This window comes from Mustelus asterias, chromosome 22 (genome assembly GCF_964213995.1).
Source record: "Mustelus asterias chromosome 22, sMusAst1.hap1.1, whole genome shotgun sequence".
In the NCBI taxonomy this organism is placed as follows: Eukaryota; Metazoa; Chordata; class Chondrichthyes; order Carcharhiniformes; family Triakidae; genus Mustelus; species Mustelus asterias.
Genome location: NC_135822.1, coordinates 27518473 through 27539296, shown reverse-complemented (window position 1 = coordinate 27539296; position 20824 = coordinate 27518473). Strand labels below are relative to the sequence as shown.

Sequence of the window (20824 nt, the reverse complement as noted above, 5' to 3'; positions counted from 1 at the left end):
TCTCTGGAGCGTAGGAGGCTTAGGGGTGATCTTATAGAGATCTATAAAATAATGAGGGGCATAGATCAACTGGATAGTCAATATCTTTTCCCAAAGGTAGGGGAGTCTAAAACTAGAGGGCATAGGTTTAAGGTGAGAGGGGAGAGATACAAAAGGGTCCAGAGGGGCAATTGTTTCTCACAGTGGGTGGCGAGTGTCTGGAACGAGCTGCCAGAGGTAGTAGTAGAGGCGGGTACAATCTTGTCTTTTAAAAAGCATTTAGACAGTCACGCGGGCAGCTGGGACTAGCTTAGTGGTTAAAAAAGGGTGGCATGGACAAGTTGGGCCAAAGGGCCTGTTTCCATGCTGTAAACCTCTGACTCTTTGAAAAACCTTGGACACTCTTGTTGAATCAAATTGTGACTTAGGAGTGAGTGAACGGGCTGGAAACTAACTGAAGGGCTCGAATGATTCATGTAGAGTATAACAGAAATGCAAAAACAGAATTGCAGGCTGAAACCTAATTGAGGAGTTCAAAAGAGTTCTGTAGCTTTTTTCTAAATCTTGTGGTTAATTTGCAGCCTTGAAATCCCTCTAGGAAATGCTAATCATTATAATCTACGCTCTGAAATTTTGCAGGGTAGTTTCATTCAGTTTTAATTCACAGTGGCACTCGCTATTGATCCTAAACGCTATCATACTTCACTGCAGTGATGTTCACCTTGAAGGAAGGAAGGATCCGAGCTTTTAATGTTTCTCGTGACAAATTGAAAAAAGTATGATTTAATTAGTTGCAAATTCCATGGTCAATTTATGTAACTGTAAGCCTGGTAGAGCAGATCTTTAATCTATTACTGGAATGAGAAATCATCTTTTACCCACTGAGAAGCTTAAATAAGTACATGTGCAGATTGAAGTTCTGTACTAAACTGAAATCTGTGCATAGATTTCCTCTATGTAGCCTGATTGTTGGAGCAGTTGCAATGGGACTTGGTGGGTTAGGATTCCCTTGTGTAGGTTGGAAGACGAGTCTTCCCTCTCTCCTTTGGTCATCATTAACTTGAAAGCACGTAACATGGCTGCACAAGTAAATGAACTCTTGGAAAAAGGTTGTGAGAATCTCTTGCAGTATTTTAGTGGTGAATTCTACAGAGCTTAAAAAAAACTTTTAACAGTAGATTAGCCCTCTTTCATCCTCTAAAGATGCCATTATTGAATTGCTAAGTGTGTAAAGTTTACTTTTAATTGAAATTTCTATCAGTATTTAATGATTGTTTAATATCAAATTAAAATACCTGTCATCATCATATTACCAATGAGCAGCGAAGATTACATTTGAGTAAGGCATATGGTTGATGAGCGTATTTAGCTCTGGCTGGCTGTGCGGCAAACAACCCCATAAACCACCCATTGATTGTGTTCCATTATGAAAGGAGCAGTTCATTCCTCAGGTATGAAGGGCTGACAAGGGCCTATTACTTTAAGTTGCCTGTCACTTTGTCTCCTCCCTTCCCCCTCAGATGTAGAAAAACCAGATGAAAATGCACCTGAACAGAGCAGTGAGCAAGGTGGGACAGCAAAACGCTACTATTTTGAAAATCTCAAACTCAGCATGCCGCAAATCAAGATGAGTGTGTTTACTTCTAGCAAATTACCTGTTGAGCTCAAGGTGAGTTTCCTCAGGCTCCACTGTATACATCCTAACACACAACCTTTTTTTTTAAAGAGACTCGGTGATGGCCAGCTGGCCACAGTCATGTGTCTAATAAGCTTATTACTAATGCTAAAGAATAAATTAAAAGCAACGCATGGTAAACAAGAGCTGGTTGAAATACAGCCAGTATTGTACTTGATTTGTGAAGCCCAGTGACTTACCTTCTGTTGTATCTTTTGTAACAGAGCAGCAACTTCAGGTAGTAGTGCCAAATTCAAGCGGTTCTCTTGCAGCTTAATCTTGAGACAGTAGACGGGGTTTTCTGGCCACGCTCGCCCCAATGCTGGAAAGTCCTGCCCGAGGTCAATGGACCTTTGCATGGTCTGTGTCCCGCCCACTACAATTCCCGTGGTGGACGGGAAATTTTGCCCAGTGTTTTTGTGTGTAGTTAATTGTACAATTTTTTTGCATTTCTTGTATTGGATGCTTTATGTTGATTCTTTGCAGTTGCCTTTTTCTGGCTGCATTGCTCATTATTTCTCAATGCAATGTATATATGACAGACCCTACATAAAGTATCAGAGTATGAAAAACTTGTGTTATTGCTCCCTTCCCTCTTTTTCACCTTCTCTCGTTTCGTCGCTTCCTTTCCATACCTTTCACCCTTCCCCACCTTCCTAACCCCCTCCCTGTTTTTCCATCCTTCCCCACTTTTTTTCCATCCTTCCCCCACCTTTTCCATCCTCCTCCCCTTTAGAATGTTCCCGACCTTTCACCAGGTTTCCCTCCTGGCCGTAAACTTTCCAAAGAGATTTTTTTTTAAGACTCTCAAAACCCCCACACAGTCTGCGGGAGAAAGTGCCGTTTTCCTGTGCCCCTCGCAATGTGGACCCCCTCTCTCAAAAGAGGCGTGGGTGCATTTTTCATCCAGGGCCTTTGCAACCCACCTAAAGGCCACACACAACTTGTTTAAGGTCAGCAAGACCGATATCAGAAAGAGATTCAGTGATATGTTTGGAATGATCCTCCAAGCAAGACAAAAGTAAAATAACAGGTTATTCAATGATAGTTAGATAGGAAGGTTGGAAGATGTGAGGAATTAACTCATACAGCTGAGTGGGCTTTTCTTGCTCCTGTCATTTTCTTTAGGTTCTTATCATGACACTCAAACCTTTGGCCTTTGCAAATGAAAAGATCAAACTGTATGAATCATCCTAATCTTATGACAAGTCTCGCTCCCAACTGGCTGTCAATACCAGTTGTCACTAAATAGAGTGAGAATGACAGGTTAGTTTCTTAGAGCAGCCTGAAGCTCTGCTCTGCCTGTAACATGACATGCCGACTGAGCGTCCTCTGTGAACTCCCAGACTCACGATCTTTAGTTGCTGACCTGCAAGTTTCAATTTGATGCTTTTTTTTCTTGTCGTAGGCTTTGAAGGGTATTCTGGGGATCCGGTTGATCCGGTTTGAGGATGCAGTTATTCACTTGGACCCATACACCAGAGTGCACCCGTATGAGACACAGGAATTTATCATCAATGACATTCTCAAGCACTTTAAGGAGGTGAGGCTTTGAGCGACTGGTAGAATCTGATCGAATCTCATGCTGTTGGTCAAAAACAACAAAATTCATTTTTTCTCTTGTGTGTCCCAAATGGGAAATGATGATTCCCGCTAAGAACAAACTTTTTCAGTCTAAGCAGTGATGCAGGTGATGAAAGCAGAGCTTAGTTAAAGCTATGACTGAATGGAGGAGCAGGCTTTAAGAGCTGACTGGCCTCCTGCCATGATGATGTTCTTAGTTTTTGCAGACTGTAAAATGGTACGTGTTTTACTTCTGCCAACATTTACTTCTGTGCCACCACCCCTCAAAGCGCTTAACCCAGGCACCATTTATTGGAACACAAGAAGTAGAAACAGGAGTAGGCCACCAGGCCCTTCAAGCCTGCCCCGCCATTCAGTACGATCATGGATTATCCGTGCCAGCCTCACTCCTTTCCTGTGCCATTTCCCATTTCCCTCTATTCCTCGATCTAGCAAATATTTATCCACCTCCACTTTAACTACTTCTAATGATCCAACCTCCTTATCGTGCACAATACTGGATTCTTGTTACTAAGGTTTTCAAATGACTTTTCTGACTGCCTCTCTTGGAATTAGGGTTCCATTGATTTGACCACAAAGAGAGCCTCATGGGCAAAACCTTGCTTCATAATCCGGTCATTCTTCATGTGTGAACCTAGACCCTAAGTGATGGCAGGTTCTTTAATTCGTTTTGGAGTGGCCAAGCTGAGTCCAGTATGGCCCTCGCCCAGCATCCACTTTTGTGTGTACGTTCCAAATACTGTGAGAACCCTGACTGATTCTCATCCCACTAACTAGGAAAGGAAAAATTACCAGTTGTGGCACCGTTGGTCACATCAGTTAACTTAACATGGGTCATAGGTTGAATCTGGGACATTTCAGATTAGCCTGGCTTCAGACCAGACCGGGTGGTATATTTATTAAATCATCTGTTAAAGGAGATTAGATTGTACAACTTCAAGCATTTGCAAGTGACACACTCGGTGTACATGAATCATCATCATTAGTTGGTGACATTGCTGACTCCCAACTGTCAATACTAATTTGCAATAAATTGAGTTCTACGAGCAGCCTAAAGCAATGCCCTATCTGTTAATGTGTATAACACATCATTATCCCGTGCACATTCATTACTGTAATTGAAACCACTCCTCCCTCATCTTTAATATTTGGCAATTTTGTTCATGATATAAGTGTCGTTTGATCTCAGTTGTCCAGACTGGTGACTTCTGTCATTGTTCAGAGGATAAAGGCACTGCTTGGTATGATATTGTATCATACAGACTGTAATCATCTTAGAAATGAACCATGTCAGCAATTCAATTCCGTGTTTAATAATTTAGCTACTCCCAGCTTGGATAGTGGTCAGGGCACGACATTTGACTGTTCTAAGCTCAGGATTAATCTTGACCAAATCCCTACTTTTCAAGCAAAATGATGCACCATCCCTCCCCATATCCCAGTAGCCTGCTGATGATCAGTTTCTGTGTTTATGCACATAGAATGTGTTCCTGGGTGGGGTGCAGGAGACCTACTGATGATGATGGATCTATACCTGGCATGAGTCAGTGCCTTCAGGGAATGAGGTTATATGTGGTGAAGGAAAGTTCAAAATTATTATTAAAGAGAAAATGTCTAGGAAGAATCTAGCACCAAAAGCACCTGCATCATTTATCTTGATTTTCTCCATTTGGCCTCTGATCTGAATTGTTTTCCAAGTCAGAGCTCTGAATACCACTTCTTTCATTTGAATGGTTTATTTATTAGTCACAAGTAAGCCTTACATTAACACTGCAATGAGGTTACTGTGAAATTCCCCTAGTCGTCACACTCCGGCACATGTTCGGGTTAGTGCACCTAACCAGCATGTGGGAATAAACCGGAGCACCTGGAGGAAACCCACACAGACAGTGACCCAGGCCGGGAATCGAACCCGGGTCCCTGGTGCTGTGAGGCAGCATATCATAATGTAGTGGCATCGTTACTAGACTGGTAACCCAGAGAACTGGGAGTTCAAATCCTACCACGCTAGTTTGAGAATATAAATTCAGTTTAAAGAAAAATCTGGAAATAAAAAGTGATAATTGAATTGTCATAAAAACGTGTATAACAAAGTCAACTTGCCCAGTCTGACCTCCAGGAGAACAGATATCCACTCCATCTGACGAAGGGGCAGCGCTCCGAAAGCTTATGGTATTTGCTACCAAATAAACCTGTTGGACTTTAACCTGGTGTTGTGAGACTTCTTACTGTGCTTACCCCAGTCCAACGCCGGCATCTCCACATCATGACTCCAGGACTTACCCAGTCCCACACCAAAATGATTGACTCTTCTCTGATGTTTGTGGCAGGCTTACCAGCCACTCAGTTGCATAAGAACAAAGAACAGTACAGCACAGGAAACAGGCCCTTCGGCCCTCCAAGCCTGTGCCGCTCCTTGGTCCAACTAGACCAATCGTTTGTATCCCTCCATTCCCAGGCTGCTCATGTGACTATCCAGGTAAGTCTTAAACGATGTCAGCGTGCCTGCCTCCACCACCCTACTTGGCAGTGCATTCCAGGCCCCCACCACCCTCTGTGTAAAAAACGTCCCTCTGATGTCTGAGTTATACTTCGCCCCTCTCAGCTTGAGCCCGTGACCCCTCGTGATCGTCACCTCCGACCTGGGAAAAAGCTTCCCACTGTTCACCCTATCTATACCCTTCATAATCTTGTATACCTCTATTAGATCTCCCCTCATTCTCCGTCTTTCCAAGGAGAACAACCCCAGTCTACCCAATCTCTCCTCATAGCTAAGACCCTCCATACCAGGCAACATCCTGGTAAACCTTCTCTGCACTCTCTCCAATGCCTCCACGTCCTTCTGGTAGTGCGGCGACCAGAACTGGACGCAGTACTCCAAATGTGGCCTAACCAGCGTTCTATACAGCTGCATCATCAGCCTCCAGCTTTTATACTCTATACCCCGTCCTATAAAGGCAAGCATACCATATGCCGCCTTCACCACCTTCTCCACCTGTGTTGCCACCTTCAAGGATTTGTGGACTTGCACACCTAGGTCCCTCTGTGTTTCTATACTCCTGATGACTCTGCCATTTATTGTATAACTCCTCCCTACATTATTTCTTCCAAAATGCATCACTTCGCATTTATCCGGATTAAACTCCATCTGCCACCTCGCCGCCCAATTTTCCAGCCTATCTATATCCTGCTGTATTGCCCGACAATGCTCTTCGCTATCCGCAATTCCAGCCATCTTCGTGTCATCCGCAAACTTGCTGATTACACCAGTTACACCTTCTTCCAAATCATTTATATATATCACAAATAGCAGAGGTCCCAGTACAGAGCCCTTCTCAAAGAAGGCCTATGATCTGATGTCCAAAGCCGAGAGTGAATATAGATAAAGCACCATTTAAAAAGCAGTAAAATGTGTTTTTATTATCAGGAGTTGATGAGTCAGGCGACTCGAATACTGGGCTCAGTGGATTTTTTGGGTAATCCCATGGGACTTCTGAACGACGTATCGGAGGGCGTCTCGGGACTGATCAAATATGGAAACGTTGGAGGCCTGATAAGAAATGTGACGCATGGTGTCTCCAATTCAGCTGCTAAGGTACGCCACGCAAACATAAATCAAGTTGATTGGTGTTTTGTTCATGACGCTGCTGTTAACGTGTGTGGAGTTACGTCCAACTACAGGCTGGGAATTTCTGATTTTAAAATGGAAACTTTTCCATATAACCAGTGTTTTTAAGCGAAGCCTGACTTCACCTGTTACATGATGATGCTCTGCTCTTGATATCATTGGAGCAGGGGATTCTAGTTGGGATACCAATAAAATGTAATGATGTGTATATATAAAGTTCACAGACACACAGGGTATTTTATTTTGCACAGGATTTTGAAGCAACCTAATGCTGGATATTAAAAATATTTGTATTGCAACTGGGACAGCGCATCAGAAATAATATATTAGCTGAGAAAGAGTTTTGAGACATCCTGAGATTGTGAAAGGTGCTTTATAAATGCAAGGTCATCTTTTTCTGAAAATCCAAAATTCCCAGCAATGTAATCATAGATTTTGCCCTTCCTGTCACACGTTGTGCATGATGGGAACATTTTGAGCTGGGCAACATGAGTGATTACAAGTCTGTCAGTGGAGCAATAGGAAATAATATATTTTTAAAACATCACATAAAGCACAGTACTAAACTATATCGACTAAATGGTCATTTTTAAAAATTGCACACTCGCATCAATAGGTAAATAACTCGAGTGACCAACACGGTAAATTGTGTCAGGCGAGATTCCTAATACAAGATGTCTTTTCAGTGAGAATATGTTTCAAAAAAGTCAGGTGCACAGGTGAGTGGACCCAGGGCCTGATTTTACCATTTTGAGTCTAAGTGCCGAATCTGGGTGTCAAATAGATCCGAGCCCGGAATCCTCTTTGCAGTTCGAAAAAAAATCCGAAGCAGCGCGCCCGGGCGTGAAAGAAAAGAACGGGGGGGGGGGGGGGGGGATGGACTTGGGAGAATCTTGCAAACTGAAAATAATGTAGCATCCTCTTTGTGCTGCCTAATTATCTATGGGAAAGGTAATTAAACTACAGTGTCCTAGTGAGCAATTAGTGACCTGTATAATACGTTTGTGATCTGTAACTGGATTGTTGGTGTCCATGTAGCCATGAGCCAGGAGCTCAAATGTTCAGAGTCATGTGGTGAACTTGGAAGAATTGTCCCCGTGGTGGAACTTGGTTGGAAATAAGATTCAAGGAGATTACTAAATCTGGGAAATCAACCATAGTGAAAAGAAGTTTGTATTGGCAACTCTTCTCTCACATTCCATGGCAGATATGCCCCTACTTATGAATGTGATTTGCATGGGCAACGTTGGGTGCAGCTAATCTGCCTCTGGAGCAGCCTTGGATCCTTCCTCTCATCCTGTTTTCATCTGAACATTGCACAGAATTAGAGGAATTCCCTTTGGAAGATAATGTCAAAATTATAATCGCAGGAACTAAAAACCTGACAGTCAAATATTTGGGAAAATATTTCAAAATATATATCCCCCATCCATATTTTGAAATATTTTCCCAAATATTTGACTGTCAGGTTTTTAGTTCCTGCGAATATAATTTTGACATTATCTTCCAAAGGGAATTCCTCTAATTCTGTGCAATGCTCAGATGAAAACAGGATGAGAGGAAGGATCCAAGGCTGCTCCAGAGGCAGATTAGCTGCACCCAACGTTGCCCATGCAAATCACATTCATAAGTAGGGGCATATCTGCCATGGAATGTGAGAGAAGAGTTGCCAATACAAACTTCTTTTCACTATGGTTGATTTCCCAGATTTAGTAATCTCCTTGAATCTTATTTCCAACCAAGTTCCACCACGGGGACAATTCTTCCAAGTTCACCACATGACTCTGAACATTTGACCACCTAGCTCATGGCTACAGGAACATCAACAATCCAGTTACAGATCACAAATGTATTATACAGGTCACTAATTGCTCACGAGGACACTGTAGTTTAATTACCTTTCCCATAGATAATTAGGCAGCACAAAGAAGATGCTAAATTATTTTCAGTTTACAAGTTTCTCCCAAGTCCATCCTCCCCCACCCAACCAGAGATCCATCTGAGCCCTCCTCCGGCGGACACCAGCGGAAGGCCAGGAAGGTGCTGCAGGCTCTCGAAGGACTGCAGGTCGGAAGGATGGAGGAGGGAGACCAGTGATCGAGGTAGGTTGGGGGTGTGCTCCGCCGAGGGGAGGTCTGCCGGGGTGGTTAGCGGGGAGGTCTGCGAAGGATGGTCGAGGAGGATGGTGACTTCACAAGGGCAGAGAGGGCTTCGGAGGTTCCCCTGCAGAATAGAAATATGCTTCGGATTTTTATTTAGGTCGCTAAAAGCGCGGATCCAGAATGGGCCAGAAGACGGTAAAGGGGATTTGGCGGTAGAGTTGGGCGCGCGGTTCATTAAGTTGATTTAAATGCATGCTAATGCATTTAAATAATCGGGCCGCCTGATTCGGGCGTGGGCCGGACCCGCGCCCAAATCGGGTGTCGGTAAAGCCGTGATCTGCTTGGAATCGGGTGCAGATCGTGGTATAGGCCCGACGCCCAGCTTTACCGTGATTTTCAGGCGTGAAGATTTGGTAAAATCAGGCCCCCAGTTTGTAAAAATTCCAGTTTTCTGGCAATTAATTTTCATTTGCATTTCTGACCTTGTTTGCAAGTATTAATCTGCAAAGCACTGCAGGTGTATCAACCGTAAATATAATGCTGGAAAAGCACAGCAGGTGTATCAACCGTTGTATTGAGAAAGGGAAGGTTAGTGTTATGGGTGTAAATTCTCCCTGGAACCGGAAACTGGAGAATAAGAAAGCCCCTTAACAGGACTGAATGAAATGAGTGTAGAAGTATGTCAGCATCCTGTTTAAAAAGTAAAAGTTTATTTATTAGTCGCAAGTGAGGCTTATGTTGTTACTGTGAAATTCCCCTCGTCATCACACTCTGGCGCCTGTTTGGGTCAATGCATCTAACCAGCACGCCGTTCAGACTGTGGGAGGAAACCCACGCAGACACGGGAGAATGTGCAAACTCCACACAGACAGTGACCCGAGCCGGGAATCGAACTCGGGTCCCTGGCGCTGAGGCAGGGGGGGGTGTTGGTAGGGTACGGGAACCGTGGTGCACGAAGGTTGTGATGAACCTGGTGAATAAGAAAAGAGAGGCGTACAGAAGGTTCAGAGAGCTAGGAGGTGTTAAGGATTTAGAGGAGTATACGGGATGTAGGAAGGAGCTTAAGAAGGAAATTAGGAGAGCGAGAAGGGGTCATGAGAAGACCTTGGCGGGTAAGATTAAGGAGAATCCCAAGGCTTTCTACAAATATGTCAAGAGTAAAAGGATGAGATGTGAAGGCATAGGACCCTTAAAAGGTGAAGGGGGAAAAGTTTGTGCGGAACCGTTAGAAATGGCGGAGGTGCTTAATGAATACTTTACCTCGGTATTCACGGTGGAAAGGGATCTGGGTGGTTGTACTGCTGGTTTGCGGTGGACAGAAAGGATCGAGCATGTGGACATAAAGAAAGAGGATGTGTTGGAACTATTGAATGGCATCAAGGTTGGTAAGTCGCCGGGACCGGATGGGATGTACCCCAGGTTACTGTGGGAGGCGAGGGAGGAGATTGCGGAGCCTTTGGCGATGATCTTTGCATCGTCGATGGAGACGGGAGAGGTTCCGGAGGATTGGAGGATTGCAGATGTGGTCCCTATATTCAAGAAAGGGAACAGGGACAGCCCGGGAAATTACCGACCGGTGAGTCTAACCTCAGTGGTTGGTAAGTTGATGGAGAGGATCCTGAGAGACAGGATTTATGATCATCTAGAGAAGTTTAGTATGTTCAAAAGTAGTCAGCACGGCTTTGCCAAGGGCAGGTCGTGCCTTACGAGCCTGGTTGAGTTCTTTGAAAATGTGACCAAACACATTGACGAAGGAAGAGCGGTGGATGTGGTCTATATGGACTTCAGCAAGGCGTTCGATAAGGTCCCCCATGCAAGACTTCTTGAGAAAGTGAGAGGGCATGGGATCCAAGGGGCTGTTGCCTTGTGGATCCAGAACTGGCTTGCCTGCAGAAGGCAGAGAGTGGCTGTGGAGGGGTCTTTCTCTGCATGGAGGTCAGTGACCAGTGGAGTGCCCCAGGGATCTGTTCTGGGACCCTTGCTGTTTGTCATTTTCATAAATGACCTGGATGAGGAAGTGGAGGGATGGGTTGGTAAGTTTGCTGACGACACCAAGGTAGGTGGTGTTGTGGATAGTTTGGAGGGATGTCAGAAGTTGCAGCGAGACATAGATAGAATGCAAGACTGGGTGGAGAAGTGGCAGATGGACTTCAACCCGGATAAGTGTGTAGTGATCCATTTTGGCAGATCCAATGGGATGAAGCAGCAGTATAATATGAAGGGTACCATTCTTAGCAGTGTAGAGGATCAGAAGGACCTTGGGGTCCGGGTCCATAGGACTCTTAAATCGGCCTCGCAGGTGGAGGATGCGGTCAAGAAGGCGTACGGCGTACTAGCCTTCATTAATCGAGGGATTGAGTTTAGGAGTCGGGAGATAATGCTGCAGCTTTATAGGACCCTGGTTAGACCCCACTTGGAGTACTGCGCGCAGTTCTGGTCACCTCATTACAGGAAAGATGTTGAAGCCATTGAAAGGGTGCAGAGGAGATTTACAAGGATGTTGCCTGGATTGGGGGGCATGCCTTATGAGGATAGGTTGAGGGAGCTTGGTCTCTTCTCCCTGGAGAGACGAAGGATGAGAGGTGACCTGATAGAGGTTTACAAGATGTTGAGAGGTCTGGATAGGGTAGACTCTCAGAGGCTATTTCCAAGGGCTGAAATGGTTGCTACGAGAGGACACAGGTTTAAGGTGCTGGGGGGTAGGTACAGAGGAGATGTCAGGGGTAAGTTTTTCACTCAGAGGGTGGTGGGTGAGTGGAATCGGCTGACGCCGGTGGTGGTGGAGGCAAACTCGTTGGGGTCTTTTAAGAGACTTCTGGATGAGTACATGGGATTTAATGGGATTGAGGGCTATAGATAGGCCTAGAGGTAGGGATATGATCAGCGCAACATGTGGGCCGAAGGGCCTGTTTGTGCTGTGGCTTTCTATGTTCTATGTTCTAACCACTGTGCCACCCAAAGATGCATGATGGGTTTGATCTCCAAACAGAACTGCAGCAGTAAATACTTTTGCTGACAGGAAGTGAGTGGCTGTTGACTGAATCTAGAAAGCCAAAAGGGTGGGACCCTGTGTGAAGAGCAGCAGTAAGCTATAATTAAGAATTATCTTTTAGCTTTGAAACTAAAATACTTCCTCCTCTAGTTGACTTCTCTATTTCATGATTACTGTAAATGCCAGTCGACAAGTCACACCTTAATTTGGGGTTGGGGTGGAGTGAGGCCATTGTGATTATTTAAACAGAAGTATTGCACTTTTCCAGCTTTTAAAACCAAAGCCCAACATTCTTGCTTTATGAACAGTTCTCAGTCACGGTTTAAAGTAGTCTTGTTATGATCTCATACCATAACTGGTGAATCATTGTGTATCTAGAAAATGACTCAATATTGTCCACCAATTCACTGAGTAAGTAATAGGTGGAGCTAAAGTTTAGAACTCCAGGTGCAGAAATTCATGCAAGAAGAGTAAATATCAGGGATTGGGTATGGAGGAGACCCACTAAACTATTCCAATTTAATACCTAGGCAAGACTGTTAGAGTTTCAGTTTTGGCTGAGAAGTGTAATAGTTGTAAATGAAAATGGTTTGGGGCAATGCCTTTAGTGGCGTGAGACTGTAAGCAAAAAATATCCATAATTTCAACATTCTTTGACCGTTCTCTCACAAGCATTACTAATACAGCATATCAGTGCTGCTGTACTGAGATACCTGGGTGAAGGGACAAAATCCAGAGGCAAGACATCAAGTCTGAGAAGAATGGCAGATTCCACACCTAACTTGTTGGCAATGATGTGAGGGTTAGAGAGAGGATTGATTGCTGCAATTGCTCTGACTTCAGTCATATAAGTAATAACGGAAATGAGTGATCATAGTGTTACTGAACTAAATAATGGGTCACAGGTATGAACAACAAAGTAAGTTTTTAAAGTTTATTTGTTAGTGTCATAAGTAGACTTACATTAACACTGCAATGAAGTTACTGTGAAAATCCCCTAGTCACCACACTCCGGCGCCTGTTCGGGTAGTGAGGGAGAATTTAACATGGCCAGCGTGTCTTTGAGGGAACTGCAGCACCCGGAGGAAACCCTTGCAGACACTGGGAGAATGTGCAGACACTGCACAGACAGTGACCCAAGCCGGGAATCGAATCCGGGTCTTTGGCGCTGTGAAGCAACAGTGCTAACCACTGTGCCACCGTACCGCCCAGCTAAAGGAGAACAGGGAATAATAATACACCAGAGTCAATAGAGAAAGTCAAATGTGATTAGTTAGAACCATTTTGGTGTTGTGATGAGCAGAAATCTGATTAGAAACATTCAAGTATGGAATTTTGGCAAAAGGTGGTTATGAATTCAGGAGAAGACAGCATGTTCACAGACCTTGGAGAAGAAAAGGAAGCTGGTGTTTGTACAGTTGCAATGACGGAGGAATCAAGGGTAGTTTTTTTTAAGAATGGGGCAGCACGTAAGGGACTGTTCACAGTGGTAGCTTGCATGAGGCAGGAAGCAGTGCTCAAGTGTTTGGTCAGAATGGAGTCAAGGGATCAGAAAGCAGGTTTCATGGATTCAACGAGATGATTTTGGAGTGAGCACGGGGAAATGGGAAAGAAACCTAGGTAGGCTAGATATCAACGCAGTGAGGCTATATGAAGTGGTTGAATAGAATAGTCCCCAACATGACCAGGTTTTGCTAAGACAATTTGCATTCTTGAGGACAGTGAACACAAGTGGTAGGATCTAAATGCTGAATAGGCAAACAGTAATGGTGCAGATCGCAGAGCAGAATACTGCAGATTCTGGAAATCTGAAGCAAAAACAGAAAATACTGGAAATGCTACAGCTTGGGCAGCATCTGTGGGGAGAAAGAGTTTACATTTCAGATCTGTGACCTTTCATCAAAAGATAGAAATTTAATAGACTTTAAGCAAAGGGGGGGTGGAGCAGTGACAGAAGAGGTGGTCTTTCCGGGCCAAAGCGAATGGTGATGGAGCAAGAAAAGATACAAGATGTGCCTAGAGCCAGTAATCTGCTGACTGAGGAAAAACAAGGGAACAAGCAAAGAAAAGGAAACAAGACGGAGCAGGGATTATGGTCTGAAATTGTTCAGCTCAATGTTGAGTCCGGAGTCCAAATAAGGTGCCTAATTGAAAAATGTGGTGCTGTACCTATAAGATCCTGAGGGGTCTTGACAGGGTGAATGTGGAGAGGATGTTTCCTCTTGTGGGAGAATCTAGAACTTGGGGTCACTGTTTAAAATTAAGGGGTCACCCATTTAAGACAGAGGTTGACAAGAAATTTTCTCTTTTCAGTGTAGTGAGTCTTTGGAATCCTCTTCCTCAAAAGGCAGTGGAAGCAACATCTTTGAATATTTTTAAGGCAGAGGTGGAAAGATTCTTGATACACAATGGGGTGAAAGGTTATCGGAGGTAGGTGGGAGGTTACCACCAGATCAGCCGTGATCTTATTGAATGGCGGAGCAGGCTCAAGGGCCGAGTGGTCTGTTCCTGCTCCTAATTTGCATGTTCCTCAAGCTTACAATGAGCTTCAGTGCAGCAGGCTGAGGACAGAGATGTCCTGAAAGATAGAAAATTAAAATGATAGGCCACAGAAAACTGAGGAGTTGATACTTGTGGACTGAACAGAGGTGATCTACAAAGCGGTCACCCAATCTACATTTCCCTAATGTCGAGGAGACCCACATTGTGGATGTGAATACAATAGACTAAATTGAAAGAAATGCATGTAAATCACTGCTTATCTGAAGGAAAGTTCAGGGTCTTGGACAGTGAGGAGAGTTAAGAGGGTAGGTGTTACACCTCCTGAGTTTGCATGAAAAGTTGCCATGGGAAGGGGACAGCTGTTGGGATGATTTAGAAGTGGACCTGGAAATCATGGAGAGAAGGTTCCTTCAGAATGCTGAAAGGGGAGTGTAGAGGAGGATATGTTTGGCAGTGACATCTTCCTAAAGGTGGCGGATAATGATCCATTCAATGTGGAGGCTATTGTGGTGAAAGATGAGAACAAGAGTAACCCTATTGTGGTCCTCGAAGAGAGGAGAAGGGCTGAGAAGTAAAGTTCAGGGAATGTGGTGGACACACTCACAGTCAATCATGGTGGGGGTAATCCTCAGTTGAGGAATAAGTAAATATCTCAAAATTGCTGTTGTGGATGGTTGCATCAGCAAAACAAGCGATGGGGAACTGAGAGAATGGAATGGGTGTGAGGAAGTGTAGGCAATGTAGCTACGGGAGTCAGCGAGCTTATAATGAAAATAAACAGCCTGTCACCATAAATTGAGAGAAAGAAGTCAAGGAAGATGTAATAATTCTTGTTCATCAGTTAAGGGAAAACAATAACGTGTTTATTTGCAGATAAAGGGTATTCAGGGGCTGCGGCCTCGTGGCTGCAACCAGCTCCTGAGAAGGTTCTGAGACAAAAATCCCTGCTTACCAGGGTGAACTCCAGTCTGGCCCCTGATTGGTTTCCTGAGTCATATAACCCTTAAAGGGAACAATCACCAGAAAAGGGAAGGAAAGAGTCTGAGATAGACCACATGAAACTGACAGAAGGACATGTATTAGAAGAAAAATTGATTACATTTTCCAAGTTGGGGAAAGTCAGACAATGCACCAATACAGTCATCAATGTAACAGAAAGGGAGGAGGTCCAAGTAGGACTAGAACAAGAAATGCTTCACAGCCTACAAAAAAGGCAGGCATAGCCAAGACACATGGGGCTACCCATAGCCCCATCTTTTATTTGGAGGAAGTGAGATGAGTTAAAGGAGAAATCGTTCAGTGAGAGAACAAGTTCAGGCAGGTGGAGGTTAATGGAAACTGGCAGCAGCAGAGATACTTAGACCATCCTTGTGAGGTTAGGGGTGTAGAGAGATTGCAAGTCCGTAGTAAAAAGGTGATGATTAGGACCAAGAAGTTGGAAGCTTTTAAAGTGACAGAGGTTTGCAAAGTAGAGATCAGTTTGTCATACAACAGCAACCACTCCATCTTGTTTGCCGATTTGATAACAATGTCAGGGTTCGACCTGAGAGAATGGAGTGCAGCAAGTTCAGAGGAAGACAGGCTAGAGTGAAGGGAGAAGAGAAAATAAAATGGCTGATGTCACCCCAGCTATTCTTAAAGAAAAGATCAAGAGCAATAAGAGACTAGAGGGAGGGCCTGTCCAAGGAAAGAGAGAATAATGGTGCAATTCTCTCAGGTCAACCCCTGACATTGTTATCAAATCGGCAAACAAGATGGAGTGGTTGCTGTTGTATAACAAACTGATCTCTACTTTGCAAAGTTGACTGCCAAGTCACCAACATTTCCTCCTATTTCCCCCTCGAGTCCAGACCATGACCCCACCACCAAATATCAAGTCATCCTTTCCAGAACAGTCAGTTGCCTCATCGCTTCTGATGATCTTTCCTCCATAGCTTCCCACCTCATTGCTTAGAGTCTTCAGCCAGTGCTGAGACGCAGTTAAGTGGTGAGCATGAATATAAGTTTTTAAAAAATCAAATGGCAAAAATGAAAGTGAGATATATAATTAGGATAGTTCTCATCAACGTGTCTAGAGTGGCATTTAAATTGTGTGCATGTGGCTCTGCAAGGTTTCTTCGTATCCACTTTGAAAGTCAATAAAGCAATTGTTTTATTAATCTTATTAATTGCAGAGCACGACCTGGAGCCAAAGAGCTTGATGAGTGTTTTCCGTGTTTTTCTTTTTGTTTGTGTTCAGAATATTTCAGATTAATGTGGTAGTTCTAGTTCATATAAAGTATAATTGCTTTTCCATTTTGTCATACAGCTCCACTAGGCGAACTCTCCCCATTTAAGACTAACCCACCGAGAGCAGTTCAACATATTTATCTTGGCACACGGTTGAGGTTGAAAGAAAGTTCACATCAGCTGGCGCTGCACTTGTCCTTTTGCTACACAGTCTATCTTTTAGGTTTAAACAGTACTTTGATCCTAAATATAGTCACCAGAGAGAAATCATTCTTCTCAAGACTTCACTTTAAATATTTTTCTTAGTGTGGTTCGCGAAAATGGGAATTAACCAGAGGAATGTATAACGATGCATTTTTCTTCAGTTTTCATTCACAAGGGAGTTATTTTAAGTTGCATCCCTTGTTCGGCACAAACTGCAAAAGCTGTGACAACTTCAGTGCGTCTCACCTTCCTTGTAGTGGCGCAGGCTGTAAAGTGGAAACTGACTAAGAAACTCTGATGGGAAGGAGATATTTTAATGTTGTCCTGATTCAACTTCATTCTGAATGCAAACATTGCATCTTCGCCTATAATTCCTAAGCTGTATTGCGACACGTTTTCAAGATTGTGATATGATTGGACAAATTGTTCGCGCTTCCGAACACTAAAAATTGTTAAACAAAACTGTCTGACTTCATCTAAATGATGAGCAAGCAGCTGTCCAGTTTTATGCAGAGATCCACAGATGTTCCATTTTAAATGGTTTTAGGTTGCATCCAAAATAATTTACAGCACCCTGTTTGTACCACAGTGCATAGAAAGGTCAGCTGGAAACTTATCCCTTATTTGTAAATTACTTGTCCAAAATTTTGTAACCGATTAATTCAATACGCTCGCATATGAGGATGGAATGATATTATTCAGAATTGACATGACAAATGTTTAATAATGTCAAACTTTTTTTAAATCTGATTCCACTCACTTGTCATGATAAATTTATACTCTATACTTTAGTAGAGAAATCCAATTGTCCCGAAACATTTTCAATGACGGTTAGAATTTACAACATCTGGGTATTAGGCCAGATCCGGCTTTAGCAGCCACAATGTCTTCTGGAGTGGAAGTGATCCTACTGGCTGGAGTGTGTACACTTACACTTTGTATTAATGTTCTTGTTCTTGATTAAGCTATCCTGAACGAATCTGAGGACACATTTTCTACACTGGGAATGTTTACCGAGAGTATTTCATCGTGTTGTTTTTGAATGTGAATTATCTTTGGTGGGATCGTTACGTTGATGGTGTCTTGCTTTCTGCCAGCTTGTGCTAACAGGACCTAATCATCAGATTTCAACTGAATAGCAAAATTATACAGGAATCTATAACCTTGAAAATTGTTTTGTTTACCTCTGTGGCTTGGTATCATATCTTATTTTATAATGCGCCCGTGAAGCATCCTGGGTGTTTCATTATGTTGAAGGTGCTCTCTCTTTGTCTATGCACACACACACACACACAAGTGGTTGATGTTCAGAGGATTTATTGACATATAATTGACATTATATATGTCAATATATAACATGTTGTTATTGCGGGAGGGTGGGCAAACCTTGTTGCAAATGACCTGATAAATTGCTGAACAGTGCAAGTGATTGTTTTGATCAAGTTTCAGACACTCTACAAATGTGAAACAAAGAACAGTACAGCACAGGAACAGGCCCTTCAGCCCACTAGGTCTGTACTGACACAGATGCCCCTCTAATCTAATATTTTCTTGCCTCTACGTGGTCCATATATCTCTATTCCCTGCCTATTCATGTATCTATCCAGATGCATCTTGAACGTTACTATAGAAACTGCTTACGGCAGCGCATTCCAGACATTTGCCACCCTCTGCGTGAAAAACTTGCCCCTTACATTTCTTTTAAACTTTGCCCCTCTCGCTCTCAACCTATGCCCCTGAGTAATTGACCCTTCAACCCTGGGAAAAAGACTCTGACTATCCACTCTATCCAAGTCTGTCGTAATCTTGTAAACCTCTATCAGGTTCCCTCCCCCCCCCCCCTCCCCCCCCCCCCCCCCCCCCCCCCTCTCATCCTCCGATGCTCCAATGAAAACAATCCAAGTTTGTTCAACCTTTCTTCATAGTCCATATCCTCCAAACCAGGCAACATCCTGGTAAATCTCTTCGGCACCCTTCCAGATGTGAGTACATCCTGTCCTTAAGAATCTTCTCCAATAATTTCCCCACCACCAGATCAATAAACATCTGAAAGAGGAAACTGCGTTAACATTTGGGGTATGGTTCATTCTTTTCCAAAAGGACCTAAGGTACTTATCCTTTGGATGCTGCTTGATCAGAGAATTTTCTGTTCTTAAGAAACATCAAAGAAAAGGAATGCCGGTTCCAGCCATTGGCCACATTCAGTAAGTTGCATTTATTCTGCTGTATTGCCACTGAACTCCAGCAGCCATTGGTAACTTCCCTTGGTTTACTTGCCACCACAGAAACTTAATATAAACCTATGATAAACCTGACAATTTTATACCTGCGCAAGTCCTGTGCATTGGGAGCCAATGGCACTGCCCACAGCCCTTAACCCAATTTAAGTAGCTATTGCCAAACGAGCTGAATTTCCAGGAACCCAAAAAATGTGTGAATGCAGGCACAGCATGCAATCCACTCTGTGGAAATGAACCCAGAATACCTTGTGAAACTGGGTCTCCAGTCCAAGAATTGATGTGGGCGAGTGGCATGCGAGCTTTTCTCTTCCTAAGCAAGAAGAACATTAAGGAGCTTGTTTTTGCCTCCGTTTAAAGGTCTCTAGGTAGTTCCAGTAGAAAATAATTGGGGTTATTTGGGAGGGTAAACTTTATCGGCCTGTACTGCCAGTCTAGATTGTTATTTGAATAGAATGCTGGCCTCTACACCGGGAGCAGACTCACAAAATCTACCCCTCTGTACATCAGATTTGATCACCATAATTTTCTTTACTTGAATGGTAGGAATACCAGCTTGAACTGTAATCTACATGACAAAATGTTGCTGTGAACTCTATTTTACATGTTTAATTCCACTGTACTGAACATTTATTTAGTTTAAAAGGGCACTTCTCTTTGACTTAAGTAGGATGTTCTGTTCCCTCTTTTTTTTTGTAACCGGTGGTGTTCTGCTGTGGGACTGAAAATAGCTGGTGTGTTTGATCTGCTTGTTGTTACCCAGGGACAGAGTATCACATCTATGTAACAAACTGTGGCTGCCCTCTGGATGAACCTGCAAAGGAAGCCAGCATTTGGGGTCATTCCAAGTTCACAGTGTGGACTTCTGACTGTCCTGTGTGTGAACCGGTTTGGGGACCCCTACAGGGATCAGTCACTCAGGCCAGTAACACAAACCAATTTCCATTCAGCATCTGCAGGGGCAAATCCACAGGGGTTGCTCAAGGGAGCTACCAACCTAATCAGGCATCTGTGGCGACAGCCCAGAGGGGTGTGGGGGGGGTTCTCACTGGGCTACCCAGCTAATCAGACATCCACACAGACAGCTCAGTAGGGGTTTTACTCCCAGGTTAAATCGCCAATGTGCTATTGTCAGAATGCATTACTGCCCCAAGCTAACGACAAGAGGGGGAGCTGATTAAGGGCTGGAGCTCAGAGAATGTGACAGCAAGAATAACAAGAGTCCTTAGGACCCTGCAAGATAGTCGCACGTTTGTTCAGTCACGCTCAGGGGGGAAAAAAAACAGCAACTGGACCATTTGTTTTCAGTGCGATACAAAAGATCCAAAGTCTTGCTCAGCCAAATGTCCACAGATGCCTTCTGCACGTTACTGAACTGCTCCACTGGGCACTGAACTGCCCAATTAAACTCCAAGGCTGGTTCCACCGCATCAGTCTCACTCTGAAACATTAACTATCTTTTGTGCATGAGTTATTTGAAGGTCACAATTGCACTTTTTGCTGCTGTTCGTGGTGTTTCCCAGGTGTTTGGGGAGGTCACCAGTCAGGAAGTGTCATGTGCTGTATGGACAAGTTGATCATTTAGCTTATGTGCAGCCAGAAGGAATGGTAGGAACCAGCTATTTGCTCACATTTTCCATTGCCCATGTGGCTACCTTTCGGGAATAATTGCTTTTTAAAGATTTTCTCTTG

The 20824-nt window shown here is 43.7% G+C and overlaps 1 protein-coding gene across 6 annotated transcripts in view; it reads left to right on the top strand.

Moving 5' to 3' along the window:
- The window catches only part of vps13d (vacuolar protein sorting 13 homolog D), a 270660-nt gene that overhangs the window by 180443 nt on the left and 69393 nt on the right, over positions 1 to 20824 (top strand). For all 6 annotated transcript variants that reach the window (XM_078239047.1, XM_078239044.1, XM_078239046.1 and 3 more), the window contains 3 exons: positions 1500 to 1648; positions 3063 to 3197; positions 6666 to 6833. In XM_078239047.1, the coding sequence (XP_078095173.1) occupies positions 1500 to 1648; positions 3063 to 3197; positions 6666 to 6833 (452 nt within the window). The remainder of the gene's footprint in view (positions 1 to 1499; positions 1649 to 3062; positions 3198 to 6665; positions 6834 to 20824) is intronic.